Raw genomic sequence first — 17,889 nt, 5'->3', positions numbered from 1 at the left:
TCATCATTATATTACCAGGATACTCTTAAGCATTTTACAAACGTGGATGCATTTCCAACAAGCAAGCATTCTACTCAGTATATAAATTGTGAGGAGGGGTTTGTGTCTATGTGCACACAGTACACAGGGGGTATGGAGGGTTTATGTGGAGGTTTCACCTCAAAGATGGCCTCAGCAACAGACAATATGGACTGAATTAAGTTACATCCCGTCTGGTGTTCCTGAGGAAGTGAGACACATAATAACAAAATGTCAACAGTTTATGTGCATATCTTCGTAAATATTTACAGTTCCACAGTCTCTTTTTTGCTGTAGCACTGCACGTAGGGAACGTGTTCAAAATTGTTGCCCCTCCCCTATCACCACAGACAACCCCAACGCGCTACTGACCGTCCTTGACCAAGATGACCTTCGCCTCACCAACACCCCTTCACCAGTGACGTCATCAGCTTCCTACCAAGCCAGCCAATCGTATCTGGCTGCCACATGGCGGGTGACCACGTCTCAGGGCCTTCAGCCAATCCGTTACGAGATCAGCGCAGGACGCAGCAATGAGGTCACGCCCAAGGGCGTGTTTAACATTGTGACTGACAGATTGTGGAGAGATGTTGGCCTTCGTACTTCTTCCCTGATTGTATTGCCGCAAGGTATACCTGATGCTGCCCTCCTTTTCTTCCTCATCCTCTTCTACCTCTTCCTCTTCGTCCTCCTCTTCCTCCTCCTTTTTTTCCCACATTCTGATACTCATTTTTCTTCTTCTTTGTCTTTCTCAGCACAGTCATGCTGACGACATCCTCGTCCTTCTCCTCCTGTTTCATCCATTCCTTTTTCCTCCACCCTTCCTTGTTTGTGTTCTTGCTCCTTTTTATTTTATCAACTGACGTTCCTGTAAGTCAGTGTGCAAATGTCGCAATGAGCAGAGTATACCTACAGTTTTGTACAGTGCAGTATAGTGCAGTACAGTTCATGTGCTTTGTGGAAAACCATGTGACATTGTACACAACTGTACTGCACCATGTTCTGTTATGTGCTTAAATGGGTTGTACTTCCTTGGTCGTCTGTGCGTGTACAGACATGACTTTCTGTAACTGTCAATACCTGATGCTAGTCTTTTCGGTTCTTTTTTTTTTTTTTTTTTTTCGCTGCCCCATAATCTGCGCCGTTTCAGTGGCATTACTCCCACGCCGCTCATTTAGATTCCACCATACACGGCCACACCCGGGTTCGTCCGTCGCAGTTCCAGCGTCGGCAGTCCACAGGGAACCATCGATGTTAGGTCGCCTGGAGGCCACACACCAGAGGAGACCCTGCACTGCTGCTGAGTCACTTCGGTGGTGTTCAGTGGTGCCTGTTCTGTTTTAACGTACTTAGGACACCACCTACTAAGCCCCCTACTAACGACAATAATGGCTTAGTCGCGGAGCCAGACTGAGTGAGCGTCTCTCCCAGAGTGGAGACCGCCACCACGTCCCTCAAACAACAGCCCCCCCATGAATCTGACGACATTGACAGGACTCACCCCAAGCACGGAAGTGGAGGGGTATCGAAACTGAGGTCACCGTGAGAGCAGGGCATGAAAGGCCACAGACTCTGAGACTATTTTGTTTATATTGATGACGATGAAGGAGAAGGAGGATGACGATGATGATGACGATGTTGCTATGGAGGTCCATTTTGGTTTGGGACTACGTGACAAGGCTGTACTCTACGCTTCCTGTCATAATGATATCCCGGCGTTAACCAGGCCCGAGAGATACAGACACTTGCAGTGTTGGTCAGTTAATTAGAGCAACACACCCAAAGACGCATCCTTGAAGTGGATGACACTCGACTGTGTGGTCCCAGTCTCCCCATTTAAGCCCACAGCACACTCAACTCTGGGTAGGAGCCGGCCACTGGCCGAAAAACCCACCTCCGCTGGGATTCGAACCCGCGTCCTCCCAGCCGTCAGTCCGCGACGCTAACCACTTCGCCACGGCGGCTGGTTCGGTTCTCTTTCTGTCGGTCTAACACTGTCTTTGTAATGACGTAACACTGTCTGCTCTTTTCTGTCCTATGTCTGTGTACAGACGTGACTCTGTGTAACTGTGTCCACACGTGACGCTGTCTGTTCTTTTTGGTTCTCTGTCTGTCTAACCCTGTCTGTGTAAATACATGACGAGTGTCTATTCTTTTGTCTGTCTAACCCTCACTATACAAAGACGCGATGCTGTCTAAGCCTGTGTACAGAAGTGACGCTGTGTAACTGTGTCCCCACGTGACGCTGTCTGTCCCTCCCTGTCCCCTGTCTGTGTACAGACGTCAAGCTGACGGCCAGACTGGCGTACTCCACCTTTGTACGTGCTTGGTACGCGGACGGCAGCTACGCCATCTTCAAGTCAGATGGCATCGTCCCCGTGCCCTCCAGTCCCTCCACCACCACCCTGGTGGCCAGAGCGGTACGCCCCACCTTCCTGCACCCCCCCAACCCCCACACCCTCCCCTCCTCTTTTTGCATCATTTGTTCCCTGTGTCAGCGTGATGATGTGGCCTTGTAAAAAGCAGTTTACTCTGATCTGCCTCACTCCACCGATGTGTGAATGGGTTACCAGATTTCGTGTTGGGGAGTGTTAAATGGCTGAAGGAAAGTATTGGGCCCCACCTTCCCATGCTGAGGCCTACACACAGCAGATATGAGTTCAATGCCCTGGTCTCCATAAAGCACTGTGGCATCTTTCACCTTAATCTACCTTTTAAGCCAGGTAACAAAACGAAGCAAAATAAGAAATAAACGATGAAAGTGATTGGTACTCTTTATAAGCACCCTTCAGTGTAGTCTGTCTATACACACGACTGGTTGCAGATAAAAGAGCACACCTCGGCTGACAGCACGAAGGATGTGGACTTTATGACGTCACCACAGTCTGTGTACATCAGCTGGACTGGGAAGTTCGTGTCGTCAACGCCCATCAATAATTTTCAGGTGTTCATCGGAACTCGACCAGAAGGTAAGCTGAGTCAGCAAAATACGAGAATACGATAAGAAAACATTGAAAACGGGGTATGGCTGTCCACATTGCGGGGTAAAAACGGTCATTCACGAAAAAGCCCACTTGTGTTCAAACGAGTGAACGTAGGAGTTGCAGCCCATGAACGAAGAAGAAGAGGAAGAATATGAAATAATAATAATAATAATAACAATAGTTACAACAACAATAATTGTGACAGAAGAAGAATGATAGCACTAATGATACGTTTATTTATATAGCACATAATCAAATAAATTTTGCTCTATGCACTTTACAGTATAATAGTTCCAGTGACAAGTACAATACCATCCATCAAAACATGCAGGTAAGTCTTACCAAGTAATGAACGTTACAAACTGATAAAACAATGCATCAAATTAAAGGTAGTTTTGAACAGATGAGTCTTGATGTTAGTTTTAAAGCTGGAAGTGGACTGGGAATGTATGGCAAGGAGTTCCTTTGGGTGGGGGCGGTGAATGAGAAGGAACTTTGACTGAAGGACCTTGTCCTGACAGGGAAAGTGTAGAACACGTCTGTCAGGTGATGAACATAGATGTCTGTTTAGAATGTAAACAGTCACTTAAGTTTTGGTTACTCCTTTTTTTTTTAATGTCGATATGGTCGGGCAATAACTTGCAGTTTAATGTGGACGTATTCAGCACATCCTTCATTAAGTGGAAGAGCTGACGTGCTCAGTACAGCCAGGTTTTATTTGCCTTAAGGAGCTTAATGGTTATGATAACATACCATGCTGTTTTTGTGACCAAGTTTAGTGTTTGACATGAATATATTTTTAGAGCGAACAGCTGGACTTTTGGAAACAATGTAAAATGTCAGGTGATCGCCTGATGATGCTTGTCACTCCAGCTGACATTTTCATGTCATTGATGTTGCTCTGTACGGCTACAGACTGTTCACGTGATGGTCTGTCCAGCCGACATCTTCACGTCATGATGTTGCTCTGTACAGCTGCCGACATCTACGCCTCGGACCTCCTGGCGGGAAACGCCAGTGACCTTGACCTCCAGGGCCTGGCACTGGATGAGAGCACTGTGTACTACAGCACAGTGACGGCAGATGGCAGCAGTGGGCTGGTCACGTGGGACGTGTCTGACGGCTTTTCATTGGACAGCAAACCACCAGAGGGCGGGGCCGTGTGGGATGGGGCAGGTAGCGTTGGCTCTGTGTGTGTGTGTGTGTGTGTGTGTGTGTGTGTGTGTGTGTGTGTTGTCCTGGTTGGTTGGTTTGTTGGCTGGTCTGGTTGGTTGGTCAATCAAATGTCGATGGCTGAGTGAATGGGTTGGATGGTAGTCTGACAGATGGTTTGGTTTTCTGGGACTTGCTGCTCTGATTTTGTGAGGTATTTTTGATAGGAAAAAGGGATTCAGTGTACATGGCCACATTAAACCCACTCCCTTCAACTGACAGGTTAGGCTAATACACTCACGCCAGTTTGAAACTTTCCACACTGAAGAAAAAACCAAGACCTGTTTCACATCTGGCCACTACGACCCCGTATTTCGATGTTTGATCTTAGTTATTAAAGAGGTTTGTTGTGAAGTTGGTGATTAGAGACATTTGTTGAGACGTTGGTGATTAGAGAGTTTTGTTATGTTACTGATAAGAGAGGTTCGCAGTGATTTTGGTGATTAAAGAGGTTTGTTGTGATGGTGATTAAAGCGGTTTGTTATGATATCGGTAATCAAAGAGTTGTTGTGATGCTTGTGAACAGAGTTACGTTGTGATGTTCGTGATAGGAGAGGTTTGTTGCCATGGTGGTTATTATAGAGGTGTGTTGTGATGTTGGTGATTGGAGAGGTTTTTTGAGGTGTTTGTTATCAAGAGGTTTGTTATAACTTCGGTGATTAGAGTGGTTTGTCGTAATGATGGTGATTAAGGGTTTTCTGTAACCTTGGTGATTAGAGACATTTGTTGAGATGTTGGTGATTAGAGGGGTTTATTGTAGCCTTGGTGATTAGAGATGTTTGTTGAGATGTTGGTGATTAGAAAGGTTTGTTGTGATTTTGGTGCTTAGAGGGGTTTATTGTAACCTGAGTAACTAGAGACGTTGTTGTACACATAGTGATAGAAAGGTTTGTTGTAACCTTGGTGATTAGAGTTATTTGTTCTGACCATTAAAACCAAAGTACATCTAACATCTAAACACAATGATGAAGTCCATTCTTTTTCTCCATGCCAGGAATGGGAGACATAGATTACCAGTCCTCCAACAGCTCTGTGAGCGCCACCTGGCACGGCTTCTATGACGTGGGTTCCGGTGTGCGTCACTACGTGTGGTGTGTGGGCACGGATGCCACCCCTGATCTCTGTGACATCATCTCGCCCACTGACGTTGGCTTGATGACGTCAGCCAGTTCGCAGATTACACCGTCTGTTGATCAGGGTAGGAACAAAATGGTGTGAGCGGTGAAAGACTATAAGTCCCATTGTTTTGATCATGAAGAAAAACAAATGGAGACGACGTTATTTTTCACGAAACGTTTCGGAGAAATTCCATTACTGAACTCTGATACCCCGACGTTAAAGATGTAAAAAGATTAGCCATTAAAGATTTTACATGCTCTTCCTCTCTCTCTCTCTCTCTCTCTCTCTCTCCTTCCTCTCTCTTTGTTTCTTGTTACCTCTCATCTTTTCTTTTCTCGTAATGTTATTATCGTTATTTACATGTAGATATTGCCTGTCTTCAGTTAGAAACCAAACTCTGAGTGCTTCACAAACAGGAAGTCACTTTTGCAGCAGTCTGCCTACCTGTCTGTTTGGGAGCTGCCTTCAGGCGTTCACCATTCGTTGCCTGTGTCGGGCTTAACTCAGTCTTGTACATTAGATATTTTTGCCAGAGACAATCTTTTTGGTGCTAAGGATTCTTTTATGTGCGCTAAGTGCATTCTGCACACGGGACCTCTGCTTATTGTGTCATGCAAATGACTAGCGTCCAGACCACCACTACTCAAAGACTAGTGGAGGAGAAAAATCTGGCGAGTGTGAGATTCGGTCCCGCACCCTCAGATTCTCTCACTTCATGGACGGCCGTGTCCCCACGAGGCCAGCGCTGCACACTGTTGGTTCACTGCAGCCACCTCTCGTTTGACAGGCACCACCATGTACAGCAAGGTGTACGCCCAGGACGCCTCGGGTCAGAGGTCAGAGGTGAGGGTGTCTGACGGGGTCAGGGTGGACGGGTCAGGGCCGGAGGTGGTGGAGATGGTGTACACGGGTGGTGTCAACCTGCTCAACAACCCGTCGTTTGAGGAGGACACCGCCCTCAACAACAACCTGACGGACTGTGACCCCGCGCCGCCCTCTTCCTGGCAGGTGGGTGTTGGGGCTGGCTGGTGTCTGGGTTGGTTCATCTCTGTCTCTCTGTCTGTCTGTCTGTCTCTCTGTTGCAAGGACAGATTGGAAGAATAGGCCCAGCCTTAATCCTTGATTATAAAACGTTTTCAGTTCTGAGTTCTCTCTCTCTCCCTCTCTCTCACTCTCTCTCGCTGTCTTTCTCTCTCTGTGTCTCTCTCTCTCATTCTCTCTATCGCTCTGTTTCTCTCTCTGTTTCTCTCTCTCTCCTTTTCTCCTTCTCTCTCTCTCTCCCGCTTTCTCTCTCTCTCTCCCTTCCCCCCACGCCTCCCACATCCCCCCTTTTTTGGGTGGATGGAAAGTATAACGGGGAGGGGAGAGTGTTAATTGTCAAAGTCAAAAAGATAATGAGAAATTTCCAGGAATATGAGCAATGTGCTCACATGAGCAGTGTGTCTGTGTGTGCACGTGTGTGTGTGTGTGTGTGCACATGTGTGTGCGTGTGTCTGCAAGGAGAGGAATCAGCTGCACCTTTCTCTACAGAGCCCTGGACACCGTGGATGTGAATCCAGCGCTCATATGACTGTAAAACGCCTTTTGGGCCTTCAACCATTAACTAACTAACTATAATGCATGTATTAACGATTTGCCATGGGATCAGGTGACAAAGGGGTCATGCGTGACCCTGCACCGCCCGCACCACACGGTGTCGGCAGCAGGCGTGCAGCACGTGGTGGTGACGGGAACCCTGCGACAGACCGCCTCAGGATTGACCCCCGGGCATCTCTACCGCCTGTCTGTCCGCCTGGCACACCCCCACAACGCGCTGCCCAATCAGCGGCCAGTCACTGGCCACGTGACTGTAGGGGAGGTCACCACGCCCTTCGCCCTGGACCCCAGTCTGTGTGTCGGGGTGTGTGACACAGAGGGCGACCCCGTCATGTTGTGGCACAGGTAAAGTTGACAATGAAGGTGATGTGGTCTTGTTGATGAACTGTCCCTGTGGTTTATGTATGTGTGTGTGTCGTTACCTGTTGTTGTTCTTTTTTTTTCAGATGAAAAGCAAGTGTATCTTGTATTGTATTGCACTGCATTACAATGCATTGTATTGCATTGTATTGTATTTGTCTTTTTCACAGCATACAGTTGTATCACTTTGCACTGCATTGCATCACATTGCATTGCATTACAGTGCATTACTGTATTGTATAGTATGGTAATGTATTGTATTGTATTGAGTTGTATTGTGTTGAATTCTGTTGTATTACACTGCATTCCAGTGCATTCCATTTTGTTTGGTTTGTGGTTTGTGTTGTACTATATTGAATTGTATTGTATTGCATTGTATTGTATATGATGTCGTTTTTTGTCATATTGTGTTGCATTGTATTACTGTTTATCATGGCATACAATTGTATTGCATTGCATTGTATTGTGCATCTTTTTTTCATCACAACATGATCCTCTGTATAAAATTCGGGCTGTTCTGCACGAGCGTTGCCACAGTGCAGCACCACTTCTTTTTTGTTATTGATTTTCTGTATGGAAGCGTGTTTGATTTTCTAACAAAGTGGGCATGCTACAAAAGTAACACAACACGGCAGAGCAGAGCACAACACAACACAACTCAACACAACACAACACAACACAACTCCACTCCACTCCACTCCACTCCACTCCACTCCCCACCACACAACTCCACTCCACACAACTCAACTCAACTCCACTCCACCACACAACTCCACTACAACCACACAACTCCACTCCTCCACTCCAACCACACAACTCCACTCCACTCCACTCCACTCCACCACACTCCACTCCAACCACACAACTCCACTCCACACAACTCAACTCCACTCCACTCCACCACACAACTCCACTACAACCACACAACTCCACTCCAACCACACAACTCCACTCCACTCCACTCCACTCCACTCCACTCCACACCACACCACACAACTCCACTCCAACCACACAACTTCACTCCACACAACGCAACTCCACACCACACCACACAACTCCACTCCAACCACACAACTCCACTCCACACAACTCAACTCCACTCCACTCCACCACACTCCACTCCACTCCACACCACACCACACCACACCACACCACTCCACTCCACACCACACCACACCACTCCACTCCACTCCACACCACTCCACTCCACTTCACTCCACTCCGCTCCACTCCACTTCACTCCACTCCGCTCCACTCCACCACACTCCACACCACACCATACCACACCGCTCCACTCCACACCACTCCACTCCACTCCACACCACACCACTCCACACCACACCATACCACACCGCTCCACTCCACGCCACTCCACTCCACACCACTCCACGCCACTCCACTCCACACCACTCCACTCCACTCCACTCCACACCACACCACACCACTCCACTCCACTCCACTCCACACCACACCACTCCACTCCACTCCACTCCACTCCACACCACACCACACCACACCACACCACACCACTCCACTCCACTCCACTCCACTCCACTCCATTCCACACAACACCACTCCACTCCACACCACTCACTCCATACCACTCCACACCACTCCACTCCACACCACTCCACTCCATACCACTCCACTCCACTCCATACCACACCACACCACTCCACTCCACACCACTCCACTCCACTCCACTCCACTCCACACCGCACCACTCCACTCCACTCCACTCCACACCACACCACTCCACTCCACTCCACACCACACCACACCACTCCACTCCACTCCACTCCACTCCACACCACACCACTCCACACCACACCACACCACACCACACCACTCCACTCCACACCACACCACACCACTCCACTCCACTCCACTCCACACCGCACCACTCCACTCCACTCCACTCCACACCACTCCACCCCACACAGCTCGACTCCACTCCACTCCACTCCACACCACACCAGACTACACCGCACAGCACAGCACAGCTCCAGTCCATACCATACCACACCACACAAGAAGCTGAAATCAGTGAAGTCACCTCCACACGTGTGCAGCTTTCACTACCTGGCCACCGCCCCCTCCCCCACCATGACCGTCACCATCACCACCACCACCACCTCCCCAGACCAGCAGTTGGCCGTGGATGACGTCACGCTGGAGGAGGTGGCCAGGGTGGGGGCAGGCGGACAGGAATTGGCCATGAAGTGGAGCGGGGTCTTTCTGGCCGAGTGGTCGGTGGTTCAAATCTCTTGGCACTTTGACGAGGACGTCTCGCCCATTGTCGACTATCAGTGGGCCCTTGGTCAGTGTGTGTGTGTGTGTGTGTGTATGTGTGCGTGTGTGTGTGTGTGTGTGTGTGTGTTTTGGAATTGTATATATCCATAAAAACGTTCACGGGTTGTCTTCCCTGTCATCATTCACGTGTCTTCTCCTATCCCCCGTCATCCCATCAAGGTCGTCTCCTACTCCCAGTTATCATTGTCATGCCTCCCCTGTCCCCTTTTATCGTTGTCATGCCTTCTGCTCCCTTTATTGTCATGTGTTTTACTCCGTTATGGTTCTCCTGTTTCCATACCCCCTGTATTCCTTGTCATGTCATCTGTTCCCTGTTATAACTGTATTGTCCCTGAACCTTGTCATGTCTTCTGTTCCCTGTTATAACTGTATTGTCCCTGAACCTTGTCATGTCTTCTGTTCCCTGTTATAACTGTATTGTCCCTGAACCTTGTCATGTCTTCTGTTCCCTGTTATAACTGTTTTGTCCCTGAACCTTGTCATGTTTTCTGTTCCCTGTTATAACTGTTTTGTCCCTGAACCTTGTCATGTTTTCTGTTCCCTGTTATAACTGTATTGTCCCTGAACCTTGTCATGTCTTCTGTTCCCTGTTATAACTGTATTGTCCCTGAACCTTGTCATGTCTTCTGTTCCCTGTTATAACTGTATTGTCCCTGAACCTTGTCATGTCTTCTGTTCCCTGTTATAACTGTTTTGTCCCTGAACCTTGTCATTTTTTCTGTTCCCTGTTATAACTGTTTTGTCCCTGAACCTTGTCATTATCTTCATGCCTTCTACCCTGTGTTATTATCGTCCTGTCTTCTCCTACCACCTGTCATTATTGTCTTGCCTTGTACCCCCTGTCATTGTCTTTATCCTTTGTTATACCTGTCCTGCCTTTCCTCCCCTATCCCTTGTTATCTTTGTCATGTCTTCATTTATCCCCTGTAAGTATTGCTATCTCTTCCGTCCCCTGGTAAAGGTAACTGATCTGCCTTCCAACATCCATTGTTATCCTTGTCACAAGCTCTGTCCCTTGCTATAGTTATCTCTCCTGTCTTCCCCAATCCATTGTTAACATCGTCATAAATTCTGTCCGCTGTTCTATCTGTTCTGTCTTCCCCTATCCCTTGTTACCTTTGTCATTTGTTCTGTCATGTCTCCCCCTCTCTCTCCTGTCATCATATCAACGTCATGTCTCCCTCTGTCCACTGTTATGATGTCATCGTCATGTCTCACTCTCTCTCCCCTGTCATCATATCATCGTCATGTCTCCCTCTCTCCCCTGTCATCATATCATCGTCATGTCTCCCTCTCTCTCCTGTCATCATATCATCATCATGTCTCCCCCTCTCCCCTGTCATCATATCATCATCATGTGTCCCTCTCTCCCCTGTCATCATATCATCATCATGTCTCCCTCTCTCCCCTGTCATCATATCATCGTCATGTCTCCCTCTCTCCCCTGTCATCATATCATCGTCATGTCTCCCTCTCTCCCCTGTCATCATATCATCGTCATGTCTCCCTCTCTGTCTTGTCATCATATCATCGTCATGTCTCCCCCTCTCCCCTGTCATCATATCATCATCATGTCTCCCTCTCTCCCCTGTCATCGCTCTGTGTCTCTCCACCAGGCACCACAGCAGGAGGGGTCCAGCTGCAGGACTTTCTCAGCGTGGGCAGACGTCAGCACGCCTCCCTGTCGGGTCTCTCTGTGACGCACGGCACTCAGCTCCACGTCACGGTGCTGGCCAGGAACGCGGCAGGGCTGACGTCAGTGGCCCACTCCCGGCCCTTGGTGGTTGACATGACCCCTCCCGTCTTCACCAGTGTCCTGGATGGACAGACAGGTCAGGAGCCTGGCTGGAAAACACCCATGTTGTTTTATCTGGTTTTTGTTGTTTTTGTTTTGTGTGTGTGTGTTGTTGTTTTTTAGGGGGGGAGTTTTTTTGTTAGTTCTTTTCTGATGTCCTGTGTGCGTTCGCGTGACTGGAGCGTGATTGAATGACACAGGGAACGTATGATCAGCGCTTTGAGTCAGCTGTCTGTCAGTTCTACCCAGGTAGGTAGCCTGCAGTGTAAATAACGTGTTTGTAAAGTACTTTGATTCTGGTTTCGGACCAAAGATAGGCGACATATAAGTATCAACAATAATAGCAGTAATGTCTGGTTTGGTCTCTGAACTGTGATATGTACATGTTCATTATATATCATTCATGCTTTCAGTTTTTATCAATTTTATTATCAAATTTTCTGGGCCGGTAATGTCTTGTTGACACAAAACTAATACTGATGTAGTGGAAATGATTAGCATTCACATCATGTTTCGTAGTTTGATAATCATCATACATGTTGACCAGTGTTGTTCGATGATGTTTTACATGTTTTATGGAGGGGTGGGGGGGAGTGAAAGAAAAGAAGTGGCTTTGCATAGGTAAAAAAGGTCAACAGACAGTGACGTACAAAGGTCGTTCGATGTGCAGGTGATGACGTGAACTACCAAATCAGTCACGTGATCTCTGCCCGTTGGTCCGTCGCTGATCCGGAGTCGTCTGTGTCCACCTGTCAGTGGGCTGTAGGTAGGTCAAGGTCATCTTGTCATCATCATGAGCAGTCCTCTGTCCACCTGTCAGTGGGATATAGGTAGGTCAAGGTCATCTTGTCGTCATCATGAGTAGTCTTCTGTCCACCTGTCAGTGGGATATAGGTAGGTCAAGGTCATCTTGTCGTCATCATGAGTAGTCCTCTGTCCACCTGTCAGTGGGATATAGGTAGGTCAAGGTCATCTTGTCATCATCATGAGTAGTCCTCTGTTCACCTGTCAGTGGGATATAGGTAGGCCAAGCTCATCTTATCGTCACCATGTATAGTCCTCTGTGTCCGCCTGTCAATATGCTGTAGGTAGTTTAAGGTCATTTTCGTATCACCATAATAATGTATTCCAATGTGTTCCCTGATAGTGGCTTCTTCAGAACCTTAGTTTGGACTGATAATCATTCAGAATAAATCAGTTATCATGTAAGTGGAAAAACCATGTATATGCAATCACCGGTATGTGTGACGGAACATGACGAAACACGTCCTCCGTGACAGGCAGAGTATCGGGCGGAAGTGACGTCCAGCCCTTCCAGACCGCCATTCCCACGGCTCCGGGCACCTTCACTGTCAGCGCTAACGTCACTGACGCCCTGGCTGCACTCCCCTTGCCCCTCACCGTCCACGTCAGTGTGCGCTGCTACAACATGGCGGGACTTCCAGCATGGGCCGCAACTGACGGCGTCACCATAGTCGCCGCCGACAACAGCCAGCAGATGACGCCACTCACATTGTTGCCGGATGGTGTGACGCACTACCCCGTGATGGAGTCTTGTCGTGCCTTCGGAGATCGAGTGCGCATGCGCTGGGGAGAGTTTGCCTCACAGGTTCCTGTTGTGGGGTTTGAGGTACGTTGGAAAGGCCGTGTTCCGGTGAATTGTTGAGTGTGTGTGTGTGTGTTTCTGTGTGTGTGTGTGTGTGTGTGTGTGCGTTGTGTGTACGGAGGGTATTTCTCTCAGTGTGTGCGAACGCATGTGTGCATGTGCATATTTACGTGTTAATGTTATTAATATTTTGTATGTGTATGTCAATGATTATCGACATTCACATAAACATTTTTATGTATTCATTTTTTTACGAATACCGGAGTAAATGTTGACTGAGTAGACACTCAAATTTTCAAAAACCCCAAGCATAGTTTAACACAAATAGCAACTCTGGCCCCATATAAATGGTAACTTTCCTGAGAGTGATTTGTAAATTATTTTTGATGGTCATTTCTGCGTGGTTAGGCCTGCAGTAGTAATTGTGTGTTCCTTCAGTTTGTCAACACTAGTTCGATGTTTTGTTTTTTGCAAGACAGTAATTTGTGTTTAGCCTATCTGATGTGTGTTGCCGTTTGGCATTTGATGTGTTTTCATATAATACTTTAAATATATATACATATATACGCCAGGTGATTTTTCTTAACACAGTTCCTCTTGCCTTCTTGTCAGGTGGCGACAGCGTCCAGTGAAGATGAGCGTCACGTGACCCGCAGCCCCGAGTTGCCGTTCCTGCTGACCTCTGCCCTGCTGAACCTGACCTCCTCCCCCCTCTCCCCCCGCACCCTCCACAACTTCACCGTGCGGCCAGTCACAGTGCTGGGTGACGTCACTTCCGGGGCTACCTCACAGGCTGACGTCCTGCCTGAGTGGCCACAGGTCACAGGTGGGGAACGCACCAGCATGCGCACACACACATACACGCCCGCGCACGCATACACGCACGAACACGCAAGCACGCACTCAGGGACGCTCACTCACACACACATACACACACACACCGTGACACCCATAGACACACACAGTCAGTCACAGACACACACACAGACTCACTCATAATCACAAACACACACACACACACACACACAAACACACACACACGGATGCACGCGCGGGCGCACACACACACACACACACACACACACAAAACACAAAACACACGCGCGCGCGCGCACACACACACACACACACACACACACACATACACATCTAAAGGACCATGGCTTCATCAGCTTTTAAAATTATCAGTCTGCAGTGGTTGTTGACTGCTTGAAAAAGTCTTATGGATTTTACTAATACTTCTTTCTACAAACTGGTGGTGAGATTCCAACAGCAGTCTCTGTGTAATGCTGATGACTTAGCTCGCTCGTCTGATGTGATGGTTTTGCTTATTTTGGACAGGGGGTTTACCATATCAGCCAAATGGGGAAAAAATGGCATTTGTTGTCCAGGTAAGATATGTTTTGATATTCAGCCACAATTAAAACATCTTTAAACTCCCATTATGTTGTCCATATATTTCATGTTTCATGTATTTCAGCCAGAGAAAAGTAACATCCCGAGGTTCACATTTTTTGTGTCCATATTTCAGCCAGTGGTCAAATAACAACCTCCCTCTCCGGCTCTGACCTGACCTTGTCCTGGCCTGACCTCTTCCACTCTGACCTTGACCTCAGCTACGAGGTGACGGCTGGGTCAGTGGTGGGAGGAGGGGACATCATTCAGTGGCAGAAAACACAGGAAACCAGCCTGTTGATCTCCCTTGCCCATGCCAAGTCGGCGACGTTCAACATGAACGTGGTGGTGACGGCCGTAGACCCCTGTGGACAGTTTGCTCACTTTGTCCAGAGCATTTCTGTCCAGCTGTAAACCACAGGCCTGGATTTCTGGCCAAGGAAAATGTCCATGTAGCTTACGCCTAGAAATTTCAATTTATCATATTTCTGATTTTCAAAACAAAAAAAAAGATTTTGATTCATTATTTTTGTTAGTTAAAGTTCTGTGATAACCCATTAAGTTCTGTGATAACCCATTTACATATATATTTTGAGAGGCTGTGATAACTGACCGTCCACAATTTTCTTGTAAAATATTTTCAAAAATGATTTTTGTAAAGATTTGGATTGTCTTTTGCATAGTAGGTATGTAAATACGGAATCTGGCAATCAGAATAATAATGGGCTGTGTCTGTATGACATCGATGTCTACGACCAGAGATAACCCCAATCTCTAAACATGACTCATTAGCACACCGCCGACATTTGTTTGTTTCTTAGCCAGGTTGTTACATTATTTAGCTCAGACGTTTTGAACAGGAGAAGAGTTTCATAAAACAACACGGGTTTCTCTTCCTCGCACAACTGAACCATTTTACGTTCAGCCAGGCATTAATTTGTTGGTAACAGACTATATAGAATCCGTACTGGCTAACAGTTGCCAACCGATTTAAAAGTATCTGATGAGAATTATTTTCCTGTTTAATTATATGTCAGGATTTGTCTGAATCCATTGTGTTGTTCGCAATGGACTTATATCGTTATCAGTAAGAACAAGATATGCTTTCTCTGTGTAACCATCCTCAAAACATTTGGAAGCGTCTTACATTATTACTCTTGCAAAGGTCTGTGTGGGTTTTCCTTTTATGGTATTTCAAGCTTGCCTTCCGCATACCCTAAGCATACGCTATCTGTCGATTTTGTCTTTTATCAGTATTTCATTTTGTTTCTGTGTATTAAACAAACGTATGGTAGGCTCACAAGGCCTGATCAGCGTGTTGGTTCATGCGAAAGTCAGGCATCTACTGGTTGTTTTAACAGCAGATGTGATGAAGCGTATATGGATTTGCCCGCACGTTTTGATACCTCTTTGAAACTGAAACTGAAACATTGACGTCAGCAAACATGCCTGAACATTTCAGTTCGAAATTGTTGAAATAAACAGTTACGTCATCAACTGCATCAGCACTATCACTGTTATTTTCAGCTCCATCGTCTGGTGTGTTTTGCTCTATTCTTTATAATCACTTCAATGTAATTATAACTGCATTGTCCGAAAACGAATCTGCTACTTTTCTGATACATGTTTTTACAACCAAATTAATTGTAATATTTAGCAGCATTGGACCAAAAGTTATCTCCACATATTTTCATGGAAATAGTTATTTGCATATACTGCGACAATGACTGACTTTTAGACATGTACATGTCAGTATTTTTCTGAGTAAAAATTCTTTATGAGCAACTCTTTTTTTCAACCACAACTGATTTTCATTGTTTTGGAGAATAAATGAATGTCCTTCGGTTTTATACCACTATTGTCGAATGGCTGGTATGCATACGATTTGCATTGTGTGTTTTTTAAGTAAAAAATGAAATGTCATTAATGTTATTGTGCACATTAAGTAAAAAAATAAAGATTGCATTATTATGACAGTGCGCCTTGAGTCAAAAACCTTAAAATTTTAGTTTTTAAACCTGCTGGGTTATAAGTACACACTGAGTCAAAAAGAAAATGAAGTTAATATTTTTGTACACATTAAATAAAAAGAAACAAAATGCCATTATGACATGTGTGCACCTTCAGTCAAAAGCTTTTTATCTAAAAACCGCTGCTGGGTTCTATGTTGAATTAATCCCGGTGAATATGTGTCTTTTGATTAATTCTGCCTTAATCCATTCCAAACCAAGCCATACATGTTTTGTTGTTTAATCTAAAGTTTATGTCTATCACAGGTACAAAAAAGAATAAAGTTCCAACAATAATTGTTTCAGATTTTCTTTCTTTTGCATCCATCCGGTGAGATTCAGTTGTATCATTGGGAACCTTTGTTGTCCCTACTCATTCTCTGTGTTATTCTATTCCCTATGTCTTTGTTTTCCTCATTAAATCATGTGTTCTGAGCTGTTCTTTATTGTTTGAGTTGTGTGTTCTTAGTCATTTTAGCAAGCAATGACATCATTTACGCACAACTTATAGGTACAACTATGGTGCAACGTCGACACACACACACACACACCACGCACATGCACGCATGCACACACACGCACACACACACACACACGTTTTATGTTTCAAGTGTGTGTGTATGCGTGCGCGTGGTGTGTGTGTGTGTGTGTGTGTCTGTGTGTGAAACTTGAAACGTGTGTGTGTGTGTATGCATGGTGTGTGTGTGTGTTTAGGAGAGAGATCGAGAGGGAGAATCAATGCGTGGATGGTCCATCTGAAGTGCACATCGTAAAAACATTCTACAGTGACGCTGACTTGGTTTGCTCCCTTTCATTGAAATGGGTGTGGAGGAGGAGGGACGGGGGGGGGGGGGGGGGCTATATCCTCATAAATCACCATGACTTCTGATATTGTTTTCTTTCTCTCATTTCAGTTTCTTTTCTTTCATTCTTTAACCTGTTTATTTCTTTTCTATTTCTTTATTCCCCCTTCTCCGCACCGACATTTCCCTCTGGTGAGTGATCTGCTTCTCCGGCATTCCTCTTCTTCTTTTTTTTTTCTTTTCTTTTTTCTCCTTTTCCTCATTGTCATTCCTCTCGTCGTCGTCGTCTTCTGATTTGTCTGTCTAACCCTCTCTCTCTTCTTTCATGTTTTCACCACCCTTCTTCATTGTCTTCTTCTTTTTCTCTGTACAGAGTAAACTGAGGCACCGTTTTGGTGAACTTGATGTGAGTTCTCAATGAATGCAAGTTAGCACAGTTCATGAAGTTGGGGTTCGAATCCTGGACGCCTTCAAGATGTGAAAAATAGTGGAAACGCTGTCTCATGCACATGCACACCTGATTAAAAAAAAAAAAGGGGGGGGGGGTGAATAAAGGAAGAAAAAGAGGTGGGAGACAGACAGGGAAGACCAAGACTGACAAGCACAGACAAAGACTGGGCCAGGCAAAAACACGGAAGGCAGGGACGGGGACTGACGTGACACTTGCGGAAAGGGGAGA

At 46.3% G+C, this 17,889-nt stretch overlaps 1 protein-coding gene across 1 annotated transcript in view; it reads left to right on the top strand.

Annotated features, from left to right (window-relative positions):
* Window positions 1-16,836, top strand: part of LOC143298787 (uncharacterized) — an 80,286-nt gene extending 63,450 nt beyond the window's left edge. Inside the window, exons 45-57 of the mRNA XM_076611749.1 lie at window positions 369-647; window positions 2,299-2,438; window positions 2,843-2,987; window positions 3,978-4,178; window positions 5,209-5,412; window positions 6,121-6,341; window positions 6,982-7,274; window positions 9,362-9,609; window positions 11,219-11,434; window positions 12,068-12,163; window positions 12,678-13,027; window positions 13,616-13,829; window positions 14,535-16,836. Of these exons, the coding sequence (XP_076467864.1) occupies window positions 369-647; window positions 2,299-2,438; window positions 2,843-2,987; window positions 3,978-4,178; window positions 5,209-5,412; window positions 6,121-6,341; window positions 6,982-7,274; window positions 9,362-9,609; window positions 11,219-11,434; window positions 12,068-12,163; window positions 12,678-13,027; window positions 13,616-13,829; window positions 14,535-14,812 (2,885 nt within the window). The 3' untranslated portion in view covers window positions 14,813-16,836. The remainder of the gene's footprint in view (window positions 1-368; window positions 648-2,298; window positions 2,439-2,842; window positions 2,988-3,977; window positions 4,179-5,208; window positions 5,413-6,120; window positions 6,342-6,981; window positions 7,275-9,361; window positions 9,610-11,218; window positions 11,435-12,067; window positions 12,164-12,677; window positions 13,028-13,615; window positions 13,830-14,534) is intronic.
* Window positions 16,837-17,889: the final 1,053 nt, after the last annotated feature.

The sequence above is a fragment of the Babylonia areolata genome, chromosome 24, assembly GCF_041734735.1.
Source record: "Babylonia areolata isolate BAREFJ2019XMU chromosome 24, ASM4173473v1, whole genome shotgun sequence".
Taxonomy (NCBI): domain Eukaryota; kingdom Metazoa; phylum Mollusca; class Gastropoda; order Neogastropoda; family Buccinidae; genus Babylonia; species Babylonia areolata.
Note: the sequence above shows the minus strand (reverse complement) of the source record. Positions and strands in the feature narration are given on the sequence as shown.